This window comes from Triticum aestivum, chromosome 6B (assembly GCF_018294505.1).
Source record: "Triticum aestivum cultivar Chinese Spring chromosome 6B, IWGSC CS RefSeq v2.1, whole genome shotgun sequence".
Taxonomy (NCBI): Eukaryota; Viridiplantae; Streptophyta; class Magnoliopsida; order Poales; family Poaceae; genus Triticum; species Triticum aestivum.
This window is the reverse complement of record NC_057810.1, coordinates 701,981,424-702,001,925: the sequence shown is the minus strand read 5'-3', so window position 1 is coordinate 702,001,925 and position 20,502 is coordinate 701,981,424. Positions and strand designations below refer to the sequence as shown.

Below are 20,502 nucleotides of genomic sequence, written 5' to 3'. Positions count from 1 at the left end.
TATTTACCCTTCATAAGGACCCTTTTCATCGAATCCGATCCGACTAAAGTGGGAGAGACACACACCCGCTAACCACCTTATGCAACTAGTGCATGTCAGTCGGTGGAACCTATCTCACGTAAGCGTACGTGTAAGGTCGGTCCGGGCCGCTTCATCCCACGATGCCACCGAAACAAGATAACACTAGTAGTGGCAAGTAAATTGACAAAATCTACACCCACAACAAAATTGTGTTCTACTCGTGCCTAGAAACTACGCATAGACCTAGCTAATGATGCCATTGTTGGAGATCGTTGCAGAAAATAAAAAAAATTCGACGCATCACCAAGATCAATCTATGGATTCATCTAGCAACGAGAGAGATTGGAGTGCATCTACATACTCTTGTAGATCGCGAGCGGAAGCGTTCAAGAGAACGGGGTTGATGGAGTCGTACTAGTCGTGATCCAAATCACTGAAGATCCTAGCCCGAACGGACGGCACCTCCGCATTCAACACACGTACGGAGCGGAGAAGTCTCCCGCGCCTTGATCCAGCAAGGAGGAGGGATAGGTTGAGGAAGAGAGCTCCAACACCAGCACGACGGCGTGGTGGTGATGGAGAGGCAGCAGTCCGGCAGGGCTTCGCCAAGCTTCTGCGGAGGAGGAGAGGTGTTGGGGAGGGGAGGGGCTGCGCCTTGGAGGTGTGTGTGCAGACCTCCCCTCGCCCCTCTATTTATAGGGGGAGGAGGAAGGGGGCCGCCCCCCTCTAGATCAGATCTAGAGGGGGGGCGGCCAAGGGAGGGGGGACTTGCCCCCCAAGCAAGGGGGGCGCCCCCCTTAGGGTTTCCCCCAACCCTAGGCGCATGGGCCCAAGGGGGGGATGCGCCCAGCCCACTAGGGGCTGATTCCCTTCCCTCTATGACCCATGAGGCCCTCCAGGAGAGGTGGCCCCTCCCGATGGACCCCCGGAACCCTTCCGTTGGCCCCGATACAATACCGGTATGACCCCGAAACTTTCCGGTGACCGTATTACAACTTCCCATATATAAATCTTCACCTCCGGACCATTCCGGAACTCCACGTGACATCCGAGATCTCATCCGGGACTCTGAACAACATTAGGTAATCACATACAAGTCTTCCTAATAACCCTAGCGTCACCGAACCTTAAGTGTGTAGACCCTACGGGTTCGAGAATCATGCAGACATGACCGAGACAGCTCTCCGGCCAATAACCAACAATGGGATCTCGATACCCATATTGGCTCCCACATGTTCCACGATGATCTCATCGGATGAACCACGACATCGAGGATTCAAGTAATCCCGTATACAATTCCCTTTGTCAATCGGTACGTTACTTGCCCGAGATTCGATCGTCGGTATCCCAATACCTCGTTCAATCTCGTTACCGGCAAGTCACTTTACTCGTTACGTAATGCATGATCCCGTGACCAATCACTTGGTCACATTGAGCTCATTATGATGATGCATTACCGAGTGGGCCCAGAGATACCTCTCCGTCATACGGAGTGACAAATCCCAGTCTCGATTCGTGTCAACCCAACAGACACTTTCGGGGATACCTGTAGTGTACCTTTATAGTCACCCAGTTACGTTGTGACGTTTGGTACACCCAAAGCACTCCTACGGTATCCGGGAGTTACACAATCTCATGGTCTAAGAAACTGATACTTGACATTAGAAAAGCTTTAGCAAACGAACTACACGATCTTGTGCTATGCTTAGGATTGGGTCTTGTCCATCACATCATTCTCCTAATGATGTGATACCGTTATCAATGACATCCAATGTCCATAGTCAGGAAACCATGACTATCCGTTGATCAACGAGCTAGTCAACTAGAGGCTCACTAGGGACATGTTGTGGTCTATGTATTCACACATGTATTACTATTTCCGGTTAATACAATTATAGCATGAACAATAGACAATTATCATGAACAAGGAAATATAATAATAATCATTTTATTATTGCCTCTAGGGCATATTTCCAACAAAAATCCCTCCATATCCCCTCCAATCCCCTTGGGAGGAGGTTTAATCAAACAAGGCCTGAGAGGTACATCATGACAGGTTATTTTCCTCCCCGTCAGCCAGTTCCTCCTAGAGAGGACATTGTTTTGCATCGTAAAATGGACAACATTTGGATGGAGGTGGAGCTAGGGGAGTTCCACAACGAGGAAGGAGACTGTGGCAACGAGGTGTCCATCAGCTTGATGGTGAAGATGGGAGGCAACAAGGGTGGTCGTATAGTGTGGGGCATTGTGCTGAGAAGTAAGCGAAACAGGCAACAATGTAGTGTCATTTAAAATCCAGAAGCTGAAGAAAGACTATCAAATTAGTTTTGGATGCATAGCCCAAAAAAGGATATGATTGTCTCTCTTTCATCCTCCGGTGTTTTGAAAGCAGTTAAATTTATTTTAGAAACCAGTAAAAGAGTTGTAGCTCTGCCTTTTCGAGTCATTGCATATAGAGGGAAAAAAACTTCTTCATTACAACATACAACCGCAATAAACACATTATTGTACAGTACTCTATATCGAGCAAATATTTGGTTAACCGTACATGCCATAATCATTGAACTCTAGAACCTTTCAGTTTAATTCTTGCTTAATGAGGTGGTTTTGTTCCATGAGTCATATATATATATGGTTGTCATAATTCTCCCCAAATGCTAATGAGGCATTAAAACTTCCTTCGAGTATGAATCTGATATTATAATTTTGTTTCTAAGATTATATTGATTTGTTATAAATTCAATAAGTAAATGGTTATCGTTATGCTTAAACTCCGAGGTGGCATTTTTTTTCTTTAGAGTTGGAGGCGGTTTTGGCTACCAGATAGGGAGGAGCTGAACTATGGTTCCAAAAACCTTGTCTCAATGCAGAAACATTTCATGCAGCTGTCACCAGAAGAAAAGAAAAGGCATGTAAATGTGGGCCGGCCTGAATTTATAAGTGCATGTAATTGTGGGCCGGACCGAATATATAGGTGTAGTAGCTGATTTCCTTCTAAAAAAAGAAGCTAATTTCCTACTTCGTGAAGAAAAAAAAATGTCATGGGTGTACTGCCTAGTAGTATAGCCGATCTGCTCCTCGTGCGCCTTGTGCACGCGGTTCCTTCGCCTATAAGGCTCCAAACCCCTGAAATAACACGTCCTTTCATCCAACAGGAAGCAATTCGCAGATCCGTCCCATCATGGAAGGAGACGGCAACGAGATCTCGCGTCTGCCGGAGGAGCTCCTCGCATCGATCCTCTCCCGCACGTCGCCGCCGGACGCCGGACGCTGTGCCGCTGTCTCCCGGGCCTTTCTTGCCGCCGCGGACTCCGATGTCGTCTGGTCCTGCTTCCTGCCCCGTGACCTCCCACGGCTCGCTGAAGGTGTGCTCCCCCACGCGCCGCTGTCCAAGAAGGGCTTGTTCCGATGCCTCTCCGATCAACCGGCGCTCCTCCCAGGCAACCTCGTGGTACTTACAGAATTATAGATCCCATGTAAATGCAATCGCCCAACCCCGACTACTTTGGGTGCTTGCTTCCTTTTCTACTCGATCAAAATTCAGAATTCTACCCTTGTTTTGTGCAGAGCATGTGGCTGGACAAAAAGACAGGCGCCATGTGCTACATGCTCTCGGCGAGGTCGAAGCATATTTCATGGGGAGAGACAATAGATTACTGGGAACGGATCAAGCTCGGTTCTGATGAGATCCAAGCAAACAACAGGTTCGCGCTAATTAATTGGGCCTATAAATTTAGTTCCTATCGTCACTCAACTGATGGTATTCATTCCATCTAGTGCCAGTTCTAACCATACCCATACACTTGCATTTGCGACAGCTTCTGTGAAGCAGCTCAACTTCGGGGAGTTTGGTGGCTGTTAATCCGTGGCGAAATACATAGCACAATGCTCAGCCCAAACTCCAAGTATGCTGCTTACATGGTGTTGAAGCTAGCCGATGAGTTCTTCAATCTCGATTTCCCGTTTCAAGAGGCATCAATCAGTGTTGGAGGGATTGACGACTCAACACGCCAAGTTTGCCTCCAAGCCTACATAGAGGACGGGGATGACGGGGTACCTCGCAAACATATCTTGAGGTGTAGTTGGGAAGACTATATGCCTCATACGAACTGTGATGCAATTCCTCTCACAGAAGATGTTATGCTCCCTCGAAAAAGGGCTGACGGCTGGATGGAGGTCGAGCTTGGTGAGTTCTACAACGGAGAAGGCTGTGACAGCGAGGTGTCTGTGTGCCTAAAGGAAACAGAGGGAGGAGTTTGGAAGACTGGTCTTATTGTGTGGGGTATTGAGATTAGAACTAAGAAATGATGTTGATGAGCTTGTTGGATTAAGAATTGATGTCTACATCCCTTTCTAAAAAACAATCTGTTTGAGTTGTTGCAAGTGAAACCTTAACTATCCATCTAAATTTTCGAAATCATTCGTTGGTGAAAATGCATGACTGTTGCTATTTGTAACTTTGTCTATCTATTTTCATCTTGACCACTACATTGACTCGTATGCAAAGTCACGGCTTTTATTTATGTATTTTAGATAATTGACAATTTTATTGATCTTGTATTAAAGAAGGTACAACATGTATCAGGAGATTTTCTGGCATCCGGGGGAACACAACCAATAAAAGCAAAGTAAGGAAAGCACATTTGTGCTCGGTCTTCATTTGGTTCATTTAGTGGATTCTCGGAGAAATAAATTTAGTCAACACCTACAAACTAATCTATTTTAACTACTGTATGTACAACATGTACCAACATGTACCAACAGTTCTCCAAGATTCTATCAAAACTGAGCTGAATTGCCTCTACTCGCACTCCACACCGTTTAGTGATTGCAAAAAATAAATTGGAACCCCAGTGTCAGATCCTTTGATGGCTAAACTCGTAGAAGATAACGAAGTGGAATGTCTACAGAGAGACAAGGCAACAGAAGTGCAAATATTGATGCCAAAAATTCACTACAGCAGTATATGTTCATGAAACAAAGCAAATGTATCAAAACAAGTTACCCACTCCATAACCACTCAAATTGAATTCTACAAAACGATGACTGTAGTACTTCTTTATTTGGAAATAAGGTAATAATAGTCGTGATATTTATGATTCACAACTACACTAGTGCTTACAAACATTTTTCACTCAGTAATATTTTTTAATCTTGAGACACCTTTATATGTATAATTATGTTACTCAATTGCTTCATTCTACTTTCTTTTACTTTGCCTTTTTCCGCCAAAGAATATTCCTACTTGATGATATATGGGTCGATCAAAAATTCTATCTGTCTCAGTGATGACAGACCGTTGGATTAACACACCTTTTGCTTTTCAAACAATAATTATTACTTAGCATGTGATGTTGCTTAGTAATAAACTGAACCGTATTTATTGTTTTCATTTTCCTCAATTACCAAGTGTAACAGGAGAGTAACATATTTGTCAAGATTTCTATTTCTCATTTATTTTCAGCCACTAAACAAACCAAGGTAAAGAAAGACAATCAAGGAAAGGGCTACCTACTAGCTGTGGGTGCTGAGCTGACGGACAGTATGAAGAAGAAGGTGTGATCTTGGCTTCGGCGCATGAAACATTTTTTCTTTGCATCTTGATCACTACTGCGCTGTTCAACTTCTCACATATGTTTGCCAAAAATAGATGTGTGTGTGTGCGTTCTTACTGGTTTAATCTCTACTCCTAATTTCTAAGTTGATAGTCTCGCCTCACTCCCGTTAATTCTTTCCCACCATTTTTTATCCCACCAACACATTTAAACCAGATTTTACCAACGATCTATTTAAACTGCTTTTATGTGCCAAAAAGATATATTCTCACTAGTATTTGGTAACTTCTATATGGAAAGGAATAAATCATGACCGAAGAAACAGCCCCTGATCCAACGAAGTCATTGCCTCCACCAATTTTTAGACTTTTTCTAGACCGATATGCGCATTACAATCACTTAGCGATTCTTTCCAAATGTGGGTCTCTCCTTCCGCTTTAGGCCTCCTCGCATTAACCCCTCTCCCCCTTCGTCTTCTCTGGCCTCCACCTATCAAATCTGTTCCTTCCTACCCTTCTTCTCCACATCCCACTCCCTTCTCCTATGCGTCCTGCTCATCGCCATGGACGAGATCCATCCATGGTTGTGGGGAGAGAGTCAACCACTAGGGGACGACCATCTCTCAGACACCGGCTCTCTCAGGACAGTGTGGTCCATGCGCTCGACAACATCGACAACCACTAGGACACGGAGGCCACGCAGACAATGACGTGCTCGCGGAGGGCGGCCTCCAATCGGTCCACGACGTGCTCCCGAGTGGAGACGCGCATGAGGGATGGCCATGGACGGCGTGGAGGCGGCCCTGCTGGAGGTTGAGGAGGTGCTTGGAGAAGCATGTGGAATAGGCGGCCGCGACAGGGGGATTCTTTCTTCTCGGGGGCTTAAGGGTTCGGCGGCAGACTCGACGAGGGCGCCATGGGATCGTGGAAAAGGTAATAGCCGTCTTTGCTTTCCATGCTTAGATAGTGTTCCTAGATTTTGTATACTTCAGTCATGTCATACTTAATGCTTTTCCACTACTGGATCATGGCTTTGTGTCGTTCACGGTGTAAATTGGATGACCCGATTTTGTTTTGCCCGTTGGCTGGTGAACGCGCTGGGCCATCGGGCTGAGTGTGTTAGGTGCCCGATCTATTCACTCGCTGGATTCGGGATTACAGTCTCTAACTCACGATACACTTCCTCAGGAAGAGTTCACTTGGAAAGAAAGAAAGAAGAAAAGGAAACAAAAGTGCCAGCCGTGCCGTTTGCCGTGATCCCAGCCAGGATGTCATTTCCTTCGCTGGAGCTTTCCTATATAGCATTCATCAATTCAGGGCCCATGAACAGGCGACTTGGATGCTTGATCCCAGGTGGCCTGGCAATGACGCGCTCTCTCCCCGGCTTTGAGCGTGAGGGCATCCTCCCGCGTAGCGTCCAGGAGTTCTGAATCAGACCAGCGCACAAGATACTGCTCACGTCGTCCAGTAAGAGTTTGCCGCCAGCGCCTATCGAGCATCTCCACCGGAACCAGCTCTGCAGATCGAGGTACATGCAAATTATCATAGGCGTCGGTACCTGGCTCGAGGACTTGCCGCAGCTGAGATACGTGGAACACCGGGTGAATCTTGGATTCCGGTGGCAGCTCCAACTCGTAGGCGACTGGGTTAATCTTGCGGATCACTTTGAAGGGACCAAAGTATTTGAAGGCAAGCTTGTGGTTGGCTCGGCGATGAACGGATAATTGCACATACGGTTGTAATTTGATGAAGACAGCATCCCCTACATTGAATTCTCTGTCCGTGCGCTTCTTGTCTGCTTGCACCTTCATGATGTGGCGAGCCCAGTGCATATGCTGCTTAAGGACATGTTGCATTGTTTTTCTCTCCTCCAGCCAGTCCTTCAGGGCTGGGATTGTGCAAGTTGATGCTGCTTTGATTCCCCAATGCCTGGGTTCATGCCCATACAGTGCGTGGAAGGGTGACATGTCCAGAGCAGAATGGTAATTGGAGTTGTACCAGAATTCCGCAAGAGAGATGAACTGGCTCTAGTGATTTGGGCATGCGTGGATGAAACATCGGAGATATATCTCAAGGCATTGGTTCACCCGTTCTGATTGACTGTCTGTCTGAGGATGCTATGGTGTGCCCATGGGTCAGATTGCTAGCTTGACCTAGATAGATGTTGCAAAACAACTCGGGCCCCGCCTCCACAGTCGGCCGCCTGACCCTTGCCCGGTGGCATCTTCCGGCAGCGGCGAGGAGAGAGAAGTTGGAGAGGGAGGTCACAAAAAATCATATCGAGATTGATGGATGGGAACCCAACGGAATATTATTTAACACTCTGAAAAAAAGACTCCGTCATAGAAGATGGATGGGATGGCGTACAGTGACGACACTACAAATAATGGGTTTCATACCAACGGCGGAGCTTCGTGGGGGCGAACCTGGGCCGTCGCCCCCCCCCCCCCCCCCCCCCCCAGCAAAAATGATTTTTTTTACTACCCCTATGTATACATACATCCCACAGGTCCACTTATCAACTAGGACTAGTCTACGATGCCTGGAGCCCTGGATGCAGCGACCAACTCCATACTCCAGAATCCTTTTCCCCTTTGACTTGCGACCACGGACGGCTGAGCGTGGGCGTGGGGCACCGGCGACTGGGAACTGGCCGCTGTGGCCTGCCGGCGTGGAGCGACCGCTGGCCGGCTGGCAGGTGGCCGGCTAGGGGTTGGTCGACTCCTTCCTCCTCCGCTCAGGTTCATCCACTTCTGCCTCGGTTGTGGCTGTCCTCCGCGCAGCAGTGCCTCGGTGAGCAGATTCCCCTCCCTGTATGGTTGTATCTCTCTCAATCTCTCCCCTTGGAAATTCTGGAAAGTTGGAATATTGTGATTCTGTAGTTTTGTTAATTACCTTAGTGGAGGAAGATTCTAATTAGGTCATCTGGTCATTGATTTTGTCAGTTAGATTTTGTCAATTGGATTTTATACTGAAATATATAAATGTCCTTTACAGATTAAGAGGGAACAAGAGAGGCAGTGATGCTTAAGGGGAACACAATTGATGCGTTTTTCAAAAGAAAGAGAGGTGATTCAACTGAATGTGAAGTTGATGAACCAATAGCAACAGAAGCAATTCCTGTTCCACCTCCTCTGTTGTTGCTCGAATTTGAGCAACATGGACCACATCCTTCGATGCCTCAACAACAAGGCCATCAAACTCAAACAAATGAAGTACAATTTCGAGGGATTGAATTCTTGCAGCGGGATCGAGCACTACGTCCACAGATTTGTCAATATCCACCTAATCAAAGAGATGATGTGCGGCGAGCATATTTGAAGCTTGGTATTATGCAGCCCCGCTTGAAGAATTACAAAGCTTACGGTCCAGAAGGTCGCAAACGGCGCTGTAAATATGACTGGTTCAAGGATTTCCCATCATGGTTGGAGTACTCGGAGGACAGTCATCGTGCATATTGCTTCTATTGTTTCTTGTTCAGCAACAATAAAAACAAGCGAGGTGGTTCAGATGTCTTTACTGTGCGAGGATTTGTAAATTGGAAGAAGGTCCATGATGGAAAGAAATGTGCATTCTCTACTTTGAAGATCATCAAGACAAGGCTACGTAATACTATGGAAGATGATTATGTAGCCAATAGCTTGCTAGTAAACATAGAGAGTGAAATTGTGGAGAAGTACAGCTATGAAGATGTTCTTGTGCACTTTAAGGGTGTAAAGAAACGAAGGGCTGATCTGTAGTGAACTGGATGCTCCATGGTTAAATAGTATTTTGGGTATAGTTTCTTTTGTTCTGGAGTTGGTCAGTAGTGAACTGAATGTTCCACGGTTAAATAGCACTTTGTAGTGAACCGAATTCTCTACTGATTAGAAATGTATTTTGTAAGCTAATCTAGAGAAGATCAATATAATTATCTAAGTTACTTGATATTTGCAACATCTAACTTGTTGAATATGTATGATTTCGTATTTATTTGTTTACAGCTTCGCCCCTCCAAAGATTTCTTTCAAGCTCCGCCACTGTTCCATATATGTCACATCCCTAGCATTTACATGCCATCTAGGCATAGGGGGTTACATGGGTTCAAAACCAAGGTTTTTCACTGGCTGGCCTGCAAATTCTCTGCCCATATTCTTCTGGTGTTGCCGCGGGTAGAAATGAATTAGCAGTATATTTTTAGTTGAGCTCAAAGAGGTAATTAAAGCTCCTACATGTTTTCTATGAATTTCTATTAACTGTTTTCACAACAAAATACATACATAACAAAACTACAACATGTAGGGTTTTAATTCTTACCGATTTTTGGGGAAGTCTCCGAGCAACATGCATGTGAGAGCTGTTTTCCTACAGTAAATGGTTCGCTACAGTTGTGGCGTTACGCTAGACTCCCGGTTTTTTGGGCCGGTTTGTTGGTTCACCGCTTGATAGTGCGCGGTGGCCTGGTCGATCGTGCGTGCTGGGTGTCATGTTGGGCCTTCGTGGCTGTGTTTATCATGCATGAGCGTGGCCCCCAGCACGCGCCACCCTGATCCTCGTTCTTTCTTCTAGAGATCGAAAGAGGGGCAGAGACACGGAGAAAATGGAGCATGGTGTCATGCTCCGCTGCTGCCGCTGGGGGGCTGGCCGGCAGTCCATGTCGCCACCGTGTTCCCCTCCCCTTCTATCATCTTCTCTCCTCCTACCCCTCATTCGCTTCCGCTGGGCCGCGAGGCTGCGTGACGACAAACCCTATGCATCCTCTCGCTATCTCTCTCATATGGAGAACAAACAAGTGCCAACCCCGGAGATGTGGCCACGGTCCGCTCCTCGCCGCCCCCGCCATCAATTGTTCGTCGCTGCCCCTCTGCTACCACCCCCCTCTGGCCCCTAACGCAGCTCCAAAGTCAACCAAACAGGTGCACGCGCCACCCCCAGGATGCCATGGACGAGGTGCACGCCGCGGCTCAGACATCGCGCCGCTGCCGTGGCCTACGCCTAGCAGGACCCAAGGAGCCTGCGGGCATATACTAATTGATCTATATCCAAGTTTCCCCTTGTGTGATGCTTTGCTAATTTTATTTGGCAGAACTTTCCCACGTCATGGGTGCAGGCCTTCTACCTGTTCGTTCATATGCCAGTGAGGGCCAAACAAATTTTGTTCAAGATTTGGCACAACTTTTTTCCGAAAGGTGTATGTTCTCCAGGGGTTCTGTGTAAATTCAATTTCACCGGCAGCACTCCAAAATTCTTGACCTCACTGCGAACGGGCCCCACGCCGTGTGGCCTTCCTACGTCATCATTGAAACGGCGGGATACGATAGATTGACGAAGGATGAACCGTACACGCATGTTTGTGGACCAAAAGTCTGTATTTTGCAAATTTGTGAATAGTTTGAACATACTGCACAAGTTCATGTACCAATGGAGTTATTACCTCCTAATTTTATTTGGCAGAACTTTCCCACGTCATGGGTGCATGCCTTCTACGTGTTCGTTCATATGCCTGTGAGGGCTGATTTTTCTTTTCAAGTTTTCTTCTGGTTTTCTAGAGTTTAATTTGTTGTGAATGGAGGTTGCAGGGAGGAGGCAACCGCCCCAAGTTGCTTCCCTCGCGGATGGAGTGGCATGGTTCACTGTCATGTTGCTCGCCGTCCATGCTACCAACATGAGACGCGGCCACCGGTACCGTTCGACGGGTCACATGATCAGGATCGAGGATCATTTAATTGATTGACTAATAATAATCACATCTGAAGTTGCAGGTTGCTCTACTAACAAAATACCGGTCAGCGGCATGAATCCTAATAGGTTGTACATTCCCGCCTTCAGAATTTCTTGAAGCAGAGGTTAGTAGAATCATTTGCTAATAAGGGGATGGAACTGGGCCAGCAGTTAAGAATGCCAAAATCTATGCGTAATTTGATGGTGAGGATGACAATAAGGTAATTCAGTCATTAATGTATATATGTGTGACATGCATTAGCCTATAGTCTGATACTATGTGCTAAAATAGGATTTAAATGGCTAAAATAACCATTTGTTTCCTTTAGTGCAAATTAGGATAGCATTTAGCATTGAACTATGGTCTGCAATATTAAAGAAAGAGATGAAAGATGCTCCAAAATTCACTGATAGAGGTTTTTTTTTCCATCTCGACGGTAAGAATTGTCTAGAAGAAGTTTAAGTTGGTTCCAAGTATTCATCATGTCCTACCACAGTATGAGCAGTAAGTCAAGCTGCTAGATAAATAGATTGATGCTACATAGATGGACTCAATGTCTCACCAGTATGCTAATCTGAGCCAATCAATCTTACTTCTTCTTCTCAACTTAACATCATGCCTTTCCCGGGCTCTTACCTATGCTATTAACTTACAAAATAAGTTCTCTTGGATTGTTATTTATGTTATCACAAATTTAGTATATTTTTCAGAGAGTATGAGTTTGTTCCTATATTGGAGTAGTTATGGGCATCTCAAATTTTGTGCCCAGGATTTTTTTCTTTGACTAATGTGAGTATTTCTTAGTCAGTCCTCAGATCCCGGTTTTGATTCAAATTGAAAATAATTTCCTTGAACGATGGCAACACTCACATGTGGTCTATCAAAGAAATATTTGATGATCTTGCTTTATAACTTGCCGGCAGGCATAAAATAGAAAGATGCAATACTTTGTTGTTATCATACTTACATACTGTACTGACTGATTTTCTGTTTTATTACAGTCAAAATGCAGTGGTAACACTATGGGGAGAATTTACAAATTCTTCATAACTTGCCGCCTTTTCCTTGTTCCAGTTGTAAGTCCACCCATGAGACACAACCGGAGCCCAATCTATTTCGTACCAGTTGCAAGTCCAACTTCACCTCCAACATCCATTTTTGCGACCGTTGTTGCAATTGTTGTCATTGTCCATCATTGTCTTGCAATTTTCCATCATTTTGAATGTCCATCATTGTCTTGCAATTGTTATCAACTCTCTAACCCAGTTGCATGTCCTTTTTGACACACAAATGAGTCGACCTAGTTGCAAGTTAATTTTTGACACACATATTTGACACGGTTTTATGCCCAAGAAGAGAAGTTAAATACATTTGTTAGTATTAAAAAAAGGAAGGAACATATGGATCAACCCATGTCTCATGTGAGTAAGACTTACAATTCATTTTTTGAATGTGGAATTTTTTTATGTAGAAGAGAAGCATGTCATCACACCAGTGCGTGCATGAGCTAATACTTCGATGAGCTGTGCATGTGCATTTATGTCAAGGTATAAAAGGCATGCACGATGATAAGTGCATAAAACTAACCAATAAAATACTAACAATGTTTACCATACACTAAAACAAGTTCATCTTGTTAAAGTAAATGTTCATCGTAAATTAAAAATAGTTCATCCAACACTAAAAAAGTTTAGCTTGTACAAAAGAAAAGTTCGGAATGTTCAAAACATGTTGTCGTTTTCAAAAATTGCTCCCAAATAAAAAAATGTTCATGTTTTCATACAGAAACATCACAGTTTCAGAAATTGTTTAGGAATTTCAAAAAATATTCCCATTTTCAAAATTTCTGCATGCTTTCGTAACATGTCCATAATTAAAAAAATTGTTTGTATTTAAACAAAACTCAGGATTTCAAGTATTGATTGTGTTTTAAAAAGTTCATAATTACAAATATTATTTCACACTTTTCAAAAGATGTTTGGAGTTCCAAAAAATTATTTGTGTTTTCAAAAAAACTATTCGGCATTCCAGAATTGTGCACAATTTTTCAATAAATTAAATGTTCAAAAAATGTTTCAAATCTGACGCTGCGGTGAGTTCTTAATATTTGTGTTGATCTTTTCGCGCCAACACCCACTAGTTCTAATGGCTATAAGGATGTGTTTATGAGTTGGAGATTGAGATTTCGATTCTTGTTGAGTGAGCGGCATTTTTTACTAGTTTTTCTACTACGCTACTAACACAAGAGTAGGAGTGAGCTGGCCTAGTCGTCGACTCTCTGGTAGGCTTGTGCAACGGCGACAATAAGAATATTGGAGCAAGAAAAGCGGGAGGAAGTTGTCAGCGGGAAGGACCATAAACATGGATGACATCATCTTAGATGATCCCTAGTCATGTTAGATATGAGGCATTGTCTCACATCTAGATGTTACATAGTCGGACCCAGAGAAAAAATGGCATCGCTCGTACTGTCCAGTAGTACGGCCGATCTGCTCCTCGTGCGCCTTGTGCACGTGGTTCCTTCTCCTATAAGGCTTCAACCCCATGAAATAACACGCCGTTCCATCCAACATGAAGCAATTCGCAGATCCTGTACGTCTCCTCCTAGCGAAGTTGAATTTAAATATGTAGTCTCTCTTTACGATGGATGTCTTGATATAATTATGAAATATATGATGACAAGATTTCAATGCTTAAACCAATGCACAATTTTTCATTTGAGAAACGGGGAGGAAATCTCACTTGCATGAAATCAGAGCATTTGAATCTAGACGAGAATGCCAGAAAATTGAAAAATATGCAAAAGTACAATCAACCACATTTTTGGTTCTTCGATACTTCTATTACTGAATCCAACTTGGAAGTCTTTTGTTATCCTTACAAGTTTTTATGAATATGGTTGCCTAATATGCTCTATAAACCACTATTAAAATACTTGCTAGTGCGTATAAGATTTAGAAATCTCTACCATGGTATTAAAAGATATATGAACGCATAGATACATATGCAAATATGTATGTATACACTGCATAGTTTATGAAATATTAGAATAATTAATTCAAAGAATTTTTTGTTAACAAGAAATAGAAATTAATGGTAAATCATACAATTATAGTTTTGCAGAATCAAAAATTTCAGTGTTATACGTTACAAATGTATGACAATGGGTGACATAACTATTATTTGGAAAAATTGTTATGTGAAAAATTGATAATACGTTATATTAATTAAAACGGTATTATGTTACACTTAGTTTGAAATAAGTATAAAATTTTAGTATAAAAACATGTGAATCATCTGGTGTGAATATACCATTTTATTTTAGTTATAATTTCTATTACATCATATTTAATTTGAGCGACCCGGCAAAGCACATGTGGTGCAAGTGAGTTAAAAATTTCAAACATTGTCGCAAGCGGGTTAATGATAAGAAAATAAAAAAAAATTTGATGGGTAACAATTAGTAAGATCCAGAGCGAGAACACACCTTCAAGCTCGCTGCAATGGATATAAAAACATGTATTAGATCAGCAGAAACTGTTAAAATAATAGACCTATTAGTTAGTATTGCAGTACTCACTTATTAGCATTGGTGAGGAAGTCAATAACTCTTAAGCAACGGATTTTTATATTCAAAGAAAACAAGTGTTTGTTAAGCAAGTCAATAATGCAGATATATGAATGGATGTGTCAGCAAGCTGTAAACTTGTTACCTTTATTCGTGAGGAACTGTTCTACTGTTCTTTTTATTTGTGAGGAACTATTCTATTGTTTCAGCGTGGAGCTTTGGATGAAATCTCGCATTTCTAGGCCTCACCTAATTTGAGATTTGTGTTCATGTTGTTTTCTCGTTGTACCTTTTTGGTATATCTGAGAGCTAGGAAAAACATGCAAGACAACTAGGGAGGCCACAATAAAGGCACCTTTTGGAGCTTGAGTGGTGACACGGAAGTGTTTTTAGTTGGACATACAAGTTGTTTGGAGCATCCACAATCAGACCCCCCCATACCCACCCCTAAACGCCCGGACAGGCTGCCCAATCAGTGTCCAGATGCAAAAACCCACCCAACCAGCCTCCTCATAGCCGGCCCAAAATCCCAAATTGACCGACACTCCCCATATTTCGGCTCAAAGCTGAGGCGGATATGGAGAGGCCCGAACGCGCTTGGCATGCCTTCTATGGCCAGCGCCGCCTCCACCTGTCCCTAGAAAACCCCCAATTAACAAATCCTGGCCTCACTCCCCTCTCTCTCTCTCTCTCTCTCTCTCTCTCTCTCTCTCTCTCTCTCTCTCTTGTCTGCTCCGCTCATCTTCCACTCCACTCCCCTTATCGCTTGCTCATATTTTATTCCATGGATTCGGTGAGCACTTCAGATCCTCGCAAACGATGCATTCATTATGCATATTTTAATAAAAACCACCATAAAGGCTTTCCCTAGAAAGACAACGGAACTTCAATCACTAGTAGAAAACAGGGCTTTCGTTCAGGCCAGATAAGCCCATCAGTCCCGGTTCAATCACAAACCGGGACCCATGGGGGCATTAGTCCCGGTTCAAATGAGCCCTTTAGTCCCGGTTTCAGAGACGAACCGGGACTAAAGGGCATCGCTCCCTTTAGTTCCGGTTTGTGTCTCAAACCGAGACTAAAGGTAAACTATGGTCAAACTACTTATTCAAGAAATATTAGTGTTACTAAATAATTATTGTTTTTCAGAATAATAGTTTCAAACTCAAACAGTGAAACGTGCGACTTCATGCTCAAGCTAAACTTCTGAGGGTTAATAGGATTGACATCTTACTATGGTCAGGAAAACAACAAGTGCAGACTTGGAAACGAGGGGGAATAGAACCCAGAAGTTAAGCGTGCTCAAGCTGGAGTAGTGAGAGGATGGGTGACCGGCCGGGAAGTTAGATGATTTGGAATGATGAGGGATGATTAGAGATTGGAGGTTAAATTGAGCAGTGATGAGTGGTGATTAGAAATTAAATTGTAAAATAATTCAGAAATTTGAAAATCAGAAAAAAGTTAAAAAAATTTAAATTTTGTAAAATTTCCTTTAGTCCCAGTTGGTGTTACCAACCGGGACTAAAGGTGGAGCTCCAGACAGCAGCCGCGTGGAGGGCCTTTTGTCCCGGTTCATATAAGAACCGAGACTAAGGGGGGGGGGGGGGGGCTTTAGTCCCGGTTCCAGAACCGGGACTAAAGGCCCTCTAGAACCGGGACAAATGATTTTTCTACTAGTGAATTAAAAAAAGAGAGACCACGTAACTCAAGAATGGCCCATCATTTAGGGCATTCGTAAGATGTAAGCAACGAAGGGAAATAAGATTGTAGTATTTCGTACCATACCATGTGAGAGCCAGAAAGAAAGACTTTTGGGAAATTATCATCGTGGTATGGCCCATCGTTTCGAGGCGGTGATGAAGCCCACCTCGAGGGTTCCCTTCGTGATGAATATGATCTTGGTGGCGCACGGGTGAGTGAGCAGCGGGTTCTGGCCTCCCACCGCGCAACTGATGCGCACCATGGACACGCCGAGCGTGTTCACCCCTGGGAATGACTGCACGTTCGTCGCCATGACGACTGAACCAGCCGGGTTGTTACCATGTGGTTACTAAGTTGCAGTGGAAGTTAGTGCATGTAACACTAAAGTTGCATCATTTAGTACTAAAATTGGCTTATGTAACATGAAAGTTCTTTTTCTAAAAGTTGCAACTTGTTGCACCATATAGCATCAAAGTTGGCATTGAAAAAATGTTTGTCAACACAAATAAAAGTGGGTCTAGCTTCAAAGAGCTCGCAACAAGGATTCCCATGATAAAATTGGATCATAATTTTGTAGCGGCGTTGTAAAGTTACGACATTTTGAATTTTTTAATGCTCGCACTAAATGCACAACATATACATTTAAAACCCCAGAGAGGCCAGTGCCGTGGGCTGCAAATGAGCAACAATGGTATTTTCTCTCAGTTCTATATATGGTGCAGCTTTTGACTAACACTACTAGAATCTGGTTCTGTCGCGAGTTTCAAGAGTTTGTCGAGTTCATTCTATCGGGAACTCAGCGAAATTCTGTCTGCCAAGTTTGATTCAAAATTGGACTCGGCAGTGATAAGCAACTCGGCAGAGCTGTGCCTTTGCCAGGTCCTAATGAAAAACGACTCAGGAAAAACAAAATCTCGGCGGAATAACACATTCGCGGAGTTCCCGATGAAAGAAACTCGACCATAACTGACATGCGGGACCAGCTGTCAAGTAGTAGACAGAGCCGTGACGGCAGCCCTTGTTTGCCGAGTTTCGTCCAATGGAGACTCGTAAAAATTTACTAAATTGTATTTTTTATAAATGGGTGTTCCACGCGTCCCTCTGTCGCCAACTTGCGCACCCACAACACTCGGTAAAGTTTTTACCTTATTCATTTTAAAAAATAGGAATGCCAAGCGTCACGGTGTTGCCGAGTTTTTGGCTGAAAAACTCGGTAAAGACCTGACACGTGGGCCACTGATTCACGTGCTCTGGACCTGTTGACCGCCCACCTCATTATACCTGTTGACCGTACACGTGTGACGATAATTTTGATGAAGTCTTCATGAGGAATAATATGTAGCAGTGAGAAAATCCACGGTGTTGCATCGGGCTCTCTGATCCCATCCATCACGGCTGTTAGGTCTTCATCTTCTAGCGCCCAAACGCAGCGAGCCATATTACAGTGTAATAGCGAATGTTGCCACACAATCCGCAGCGAATGTTGCCACACAATCGGTAGGGACTGCCGGGCAAGTCTCCAGGAAAATCTTTACCTTAGAGGGAACATCCTCTTTCCACATAGTCGTCCACAATTTCTGCTCTTCTTCTGAGTTAGATGTATCGGTTCTTCCCTCCAGCCAAGCTTCACGGGGTAGCTTTGTTGCCACCTGCATACGGTAAGCAGACGTACACTGAAAACCCCGTTTTTCTGATGGAACCACGCCCAAAAGTCATGAACAACCCTTGTACACAGCGGTACAGTTAAGATGGTTTCGGCATCTGTTGGTATGAAAATTTCAGAAATCCGTTCCTTGTCCCATTCTGCGTTGGCAAGTATGAGATCACCCACAAGTTGTGGGGGGTTGTCAACCAAAAATGTGGTGGGCCGCATGTTGTGAGCTCTTGGTAACAGTTGTGCTGCCAGAAGTTCGTGGTTTGGCCATTCACCACCAATATACGGCGTATAATACCCTGAGCGAGAAAAGTCTGTTTTCTTAAGCTAGAAAAGTCGGCTAATTGCATGTATTTGTCGGCTGGGCTGTGTTTATAAGTGCACGTCACTGTGGGCCGGGCCGAATATATAGAAAGAGAAAATGTCTCGGCTTGGACGCCTTTTGCAATCTTCCTAGGATCGAACCGCCTCCAACCCCCCAAATAACTAGTCCATCCGATTCTTCCCTAAAAAAACAACTAGTCCATCCGATCCAACACGACAGATCAATCCCATCATGGAAGGAGACGGCAACGAGATCTCGCGCCTGCCGGAGGAGCTCCTCGCGTCGATCATCTCCCTCACGTCGCCGCCTGACGCCGGACGCTGTGCCGCCGTCTCCCGGGCCTTCCTCGCCGCCGCGGACTCTGACGCCGTCTGGTCCTCCTTCCTGCCCCGCGACCTCCCACGGTTCGCTCAAGGCGTGCTCCGCCGCGCGCCGCCGTCCAAGAAGGGATTGTTCAGATGCCTCTCCGATCAACCGGCGCTCCTCCCAGGCAACTTCGTGGTACGTGCAGTACAGATCCCATGCAAATGTAATCGCCCAACCCAACTACATTGGGTGCTTGCGTCCTTTTCTACTCGATCAAAATTCAGAATTCTGCCGGTCTTTTGTGCAGAGCATGTGGCTGGACCGGGCTACGGGCGCCAAGTGCTACATGCTCTCGGCGAGATCCCTGCATATTTCGTGGGGCGAGACAAGACAATACTGGGAGTGGATCAAGCTCCGTTCTGATGAGATCCAAGCAAACAAGAGGTTCATAGTAATTAGGCTTATAAATTTAGTTCCTATCATCTCTAATCTGATGGTATTCGTTCCATGCAGTGTTAGTACTAACCATACCCATACCCTTGCATTTGCGACAGCTTCGGTGAAGCAGCTCAACTTCGGGGAGTTTGGTGGCTGTTAATCCGTGGCGAAATACATAGCACAATGCTCAGCCCAAACTCCAAGTACGCTGCTTACATGGTGTTCAAGCTAGCCGATGTGTTCTTCAATCTCGATTTCCCGTTTCAAGAGGCATCAATCAGTGTTGGAGGGAATGACTCAACACGCCAAGTTTGCCTCCAAGCCTGCGTGGAGGATGGGGATGGGGATGACGGGGTACCTCGCAAACATATCTTGAGGGCAATTGCAAGCTGGGAAAACCAGCAGCTGCCTCGTGCGAGCTATCATGCAATTCCTCTCACAGATGATGTTATGCTCCCTCGAAAAAGGGCTGACAGCTGGATGGAGGTCGAGCTTGGCGAGTTCTACAATGGACAAGGCTGCGATAGCGAGGTGTCTGTGTGCCTAAAGGAAACAGAAGGAGGAGTTTACAAGGCTGGTCTTATTGTGTGGGGTATTGAGATTAGAACTAAGCGATGATGTTGATGAGCTTGTTGGGTTAAGAGCCGTCGTGATGAGGACATGACTACCTTGGATATAACCAAAAATATTGCATATATGCATATTTGTCAGGTGATTTTTAGTGCAAACTATTCAATAATCTATTTATGTTATCCAGAACAAAAATATTTCACACACTTTTGTGTTTTGTCTAATTACAGGTGTATGGGACATTTGTACAATCCACATATGAAGATAAGGAAGAAAGAGATGTTTATTTGCTGTCCAAAAAGTTCTCTCACGTCACTTTTGGCCCAAGAGAAGATAGAGTTCAAGTCTCTCACGTTCTGGATTCAGATTCGGACTGCACAGACATACCTGACTCAAAACGCACACAAATTTTTCATACGGACTCCGAATTGGGTGATTCTTTTTTTTGTTGGAAACTAGATTTCGTGCACTTTCCAACCCAATTGGAATCACCTTCAAATTTGTCCGGAGCGTTGAGTTGTGGATGAAACAATCTGATGCTGCAGCAGAATCCGAGTCAAACTACAAGTCCAAAGGTGTTACATCACCTCCACTTGGGCCCATTGGCCTTGTACGACCTAGATTTAGTTTTAGGCTGCCTTGGGACGTCCTCCCACCTCCTTGGCCG

The 20,502-nt window shown here is 44.5% G+C and overlaps 2 protein-coding genes across 2 annotated transcripts; both read left to right on the top strand.

The window, feature by feature from the left end:
• Nucleotides 1-3,202: 3,202 nt before the first annotated feature.
• Nucleotides 3,203-4,498, top strand: LOC123134999 (F-box protein PP2-B11-like). The gene is made up of 3 exons (XM_044554134.1): nt 3,203-3,472; nt 3,589-3,725; nt 3,840-4,498. The coding sequence occupies exons 1-3, from the start codon at nt 3,203-3,205 to the stop codon at nt 4,327-4,329; spliced, it is 897 nt and encodes a 298-aa protein (XP_044410069.1). The 3' UTR covers nt 4,330-4,498.
• Nucleotides 4,499-18,725: 14,227 nt separating this feature from the next.
• On the top strand, nt 18,726-19,902 carry LOC123134998 (F-box protein PP2-B11-like). Its single transcript, XM_044554133.1, has 3 exons — nt 18,726-19,022; nt 19,135-19,271; nt 19,382-19,902. The coding sequence occupies exons 1-3, from the start codon at nt 18,753-18,755 to the stop codon at nt 19,881-19,883; spliced, it is 909 nt and encodes a 302-aa protein (XP_044410068.1). The 5' UTR covers nt 18,726-18,752; the 3' UTR covers nt 19,884-19,902.
• The last annotated feature ends 600 nt before the right edge of the window (nt 19,903-20,502 follow it).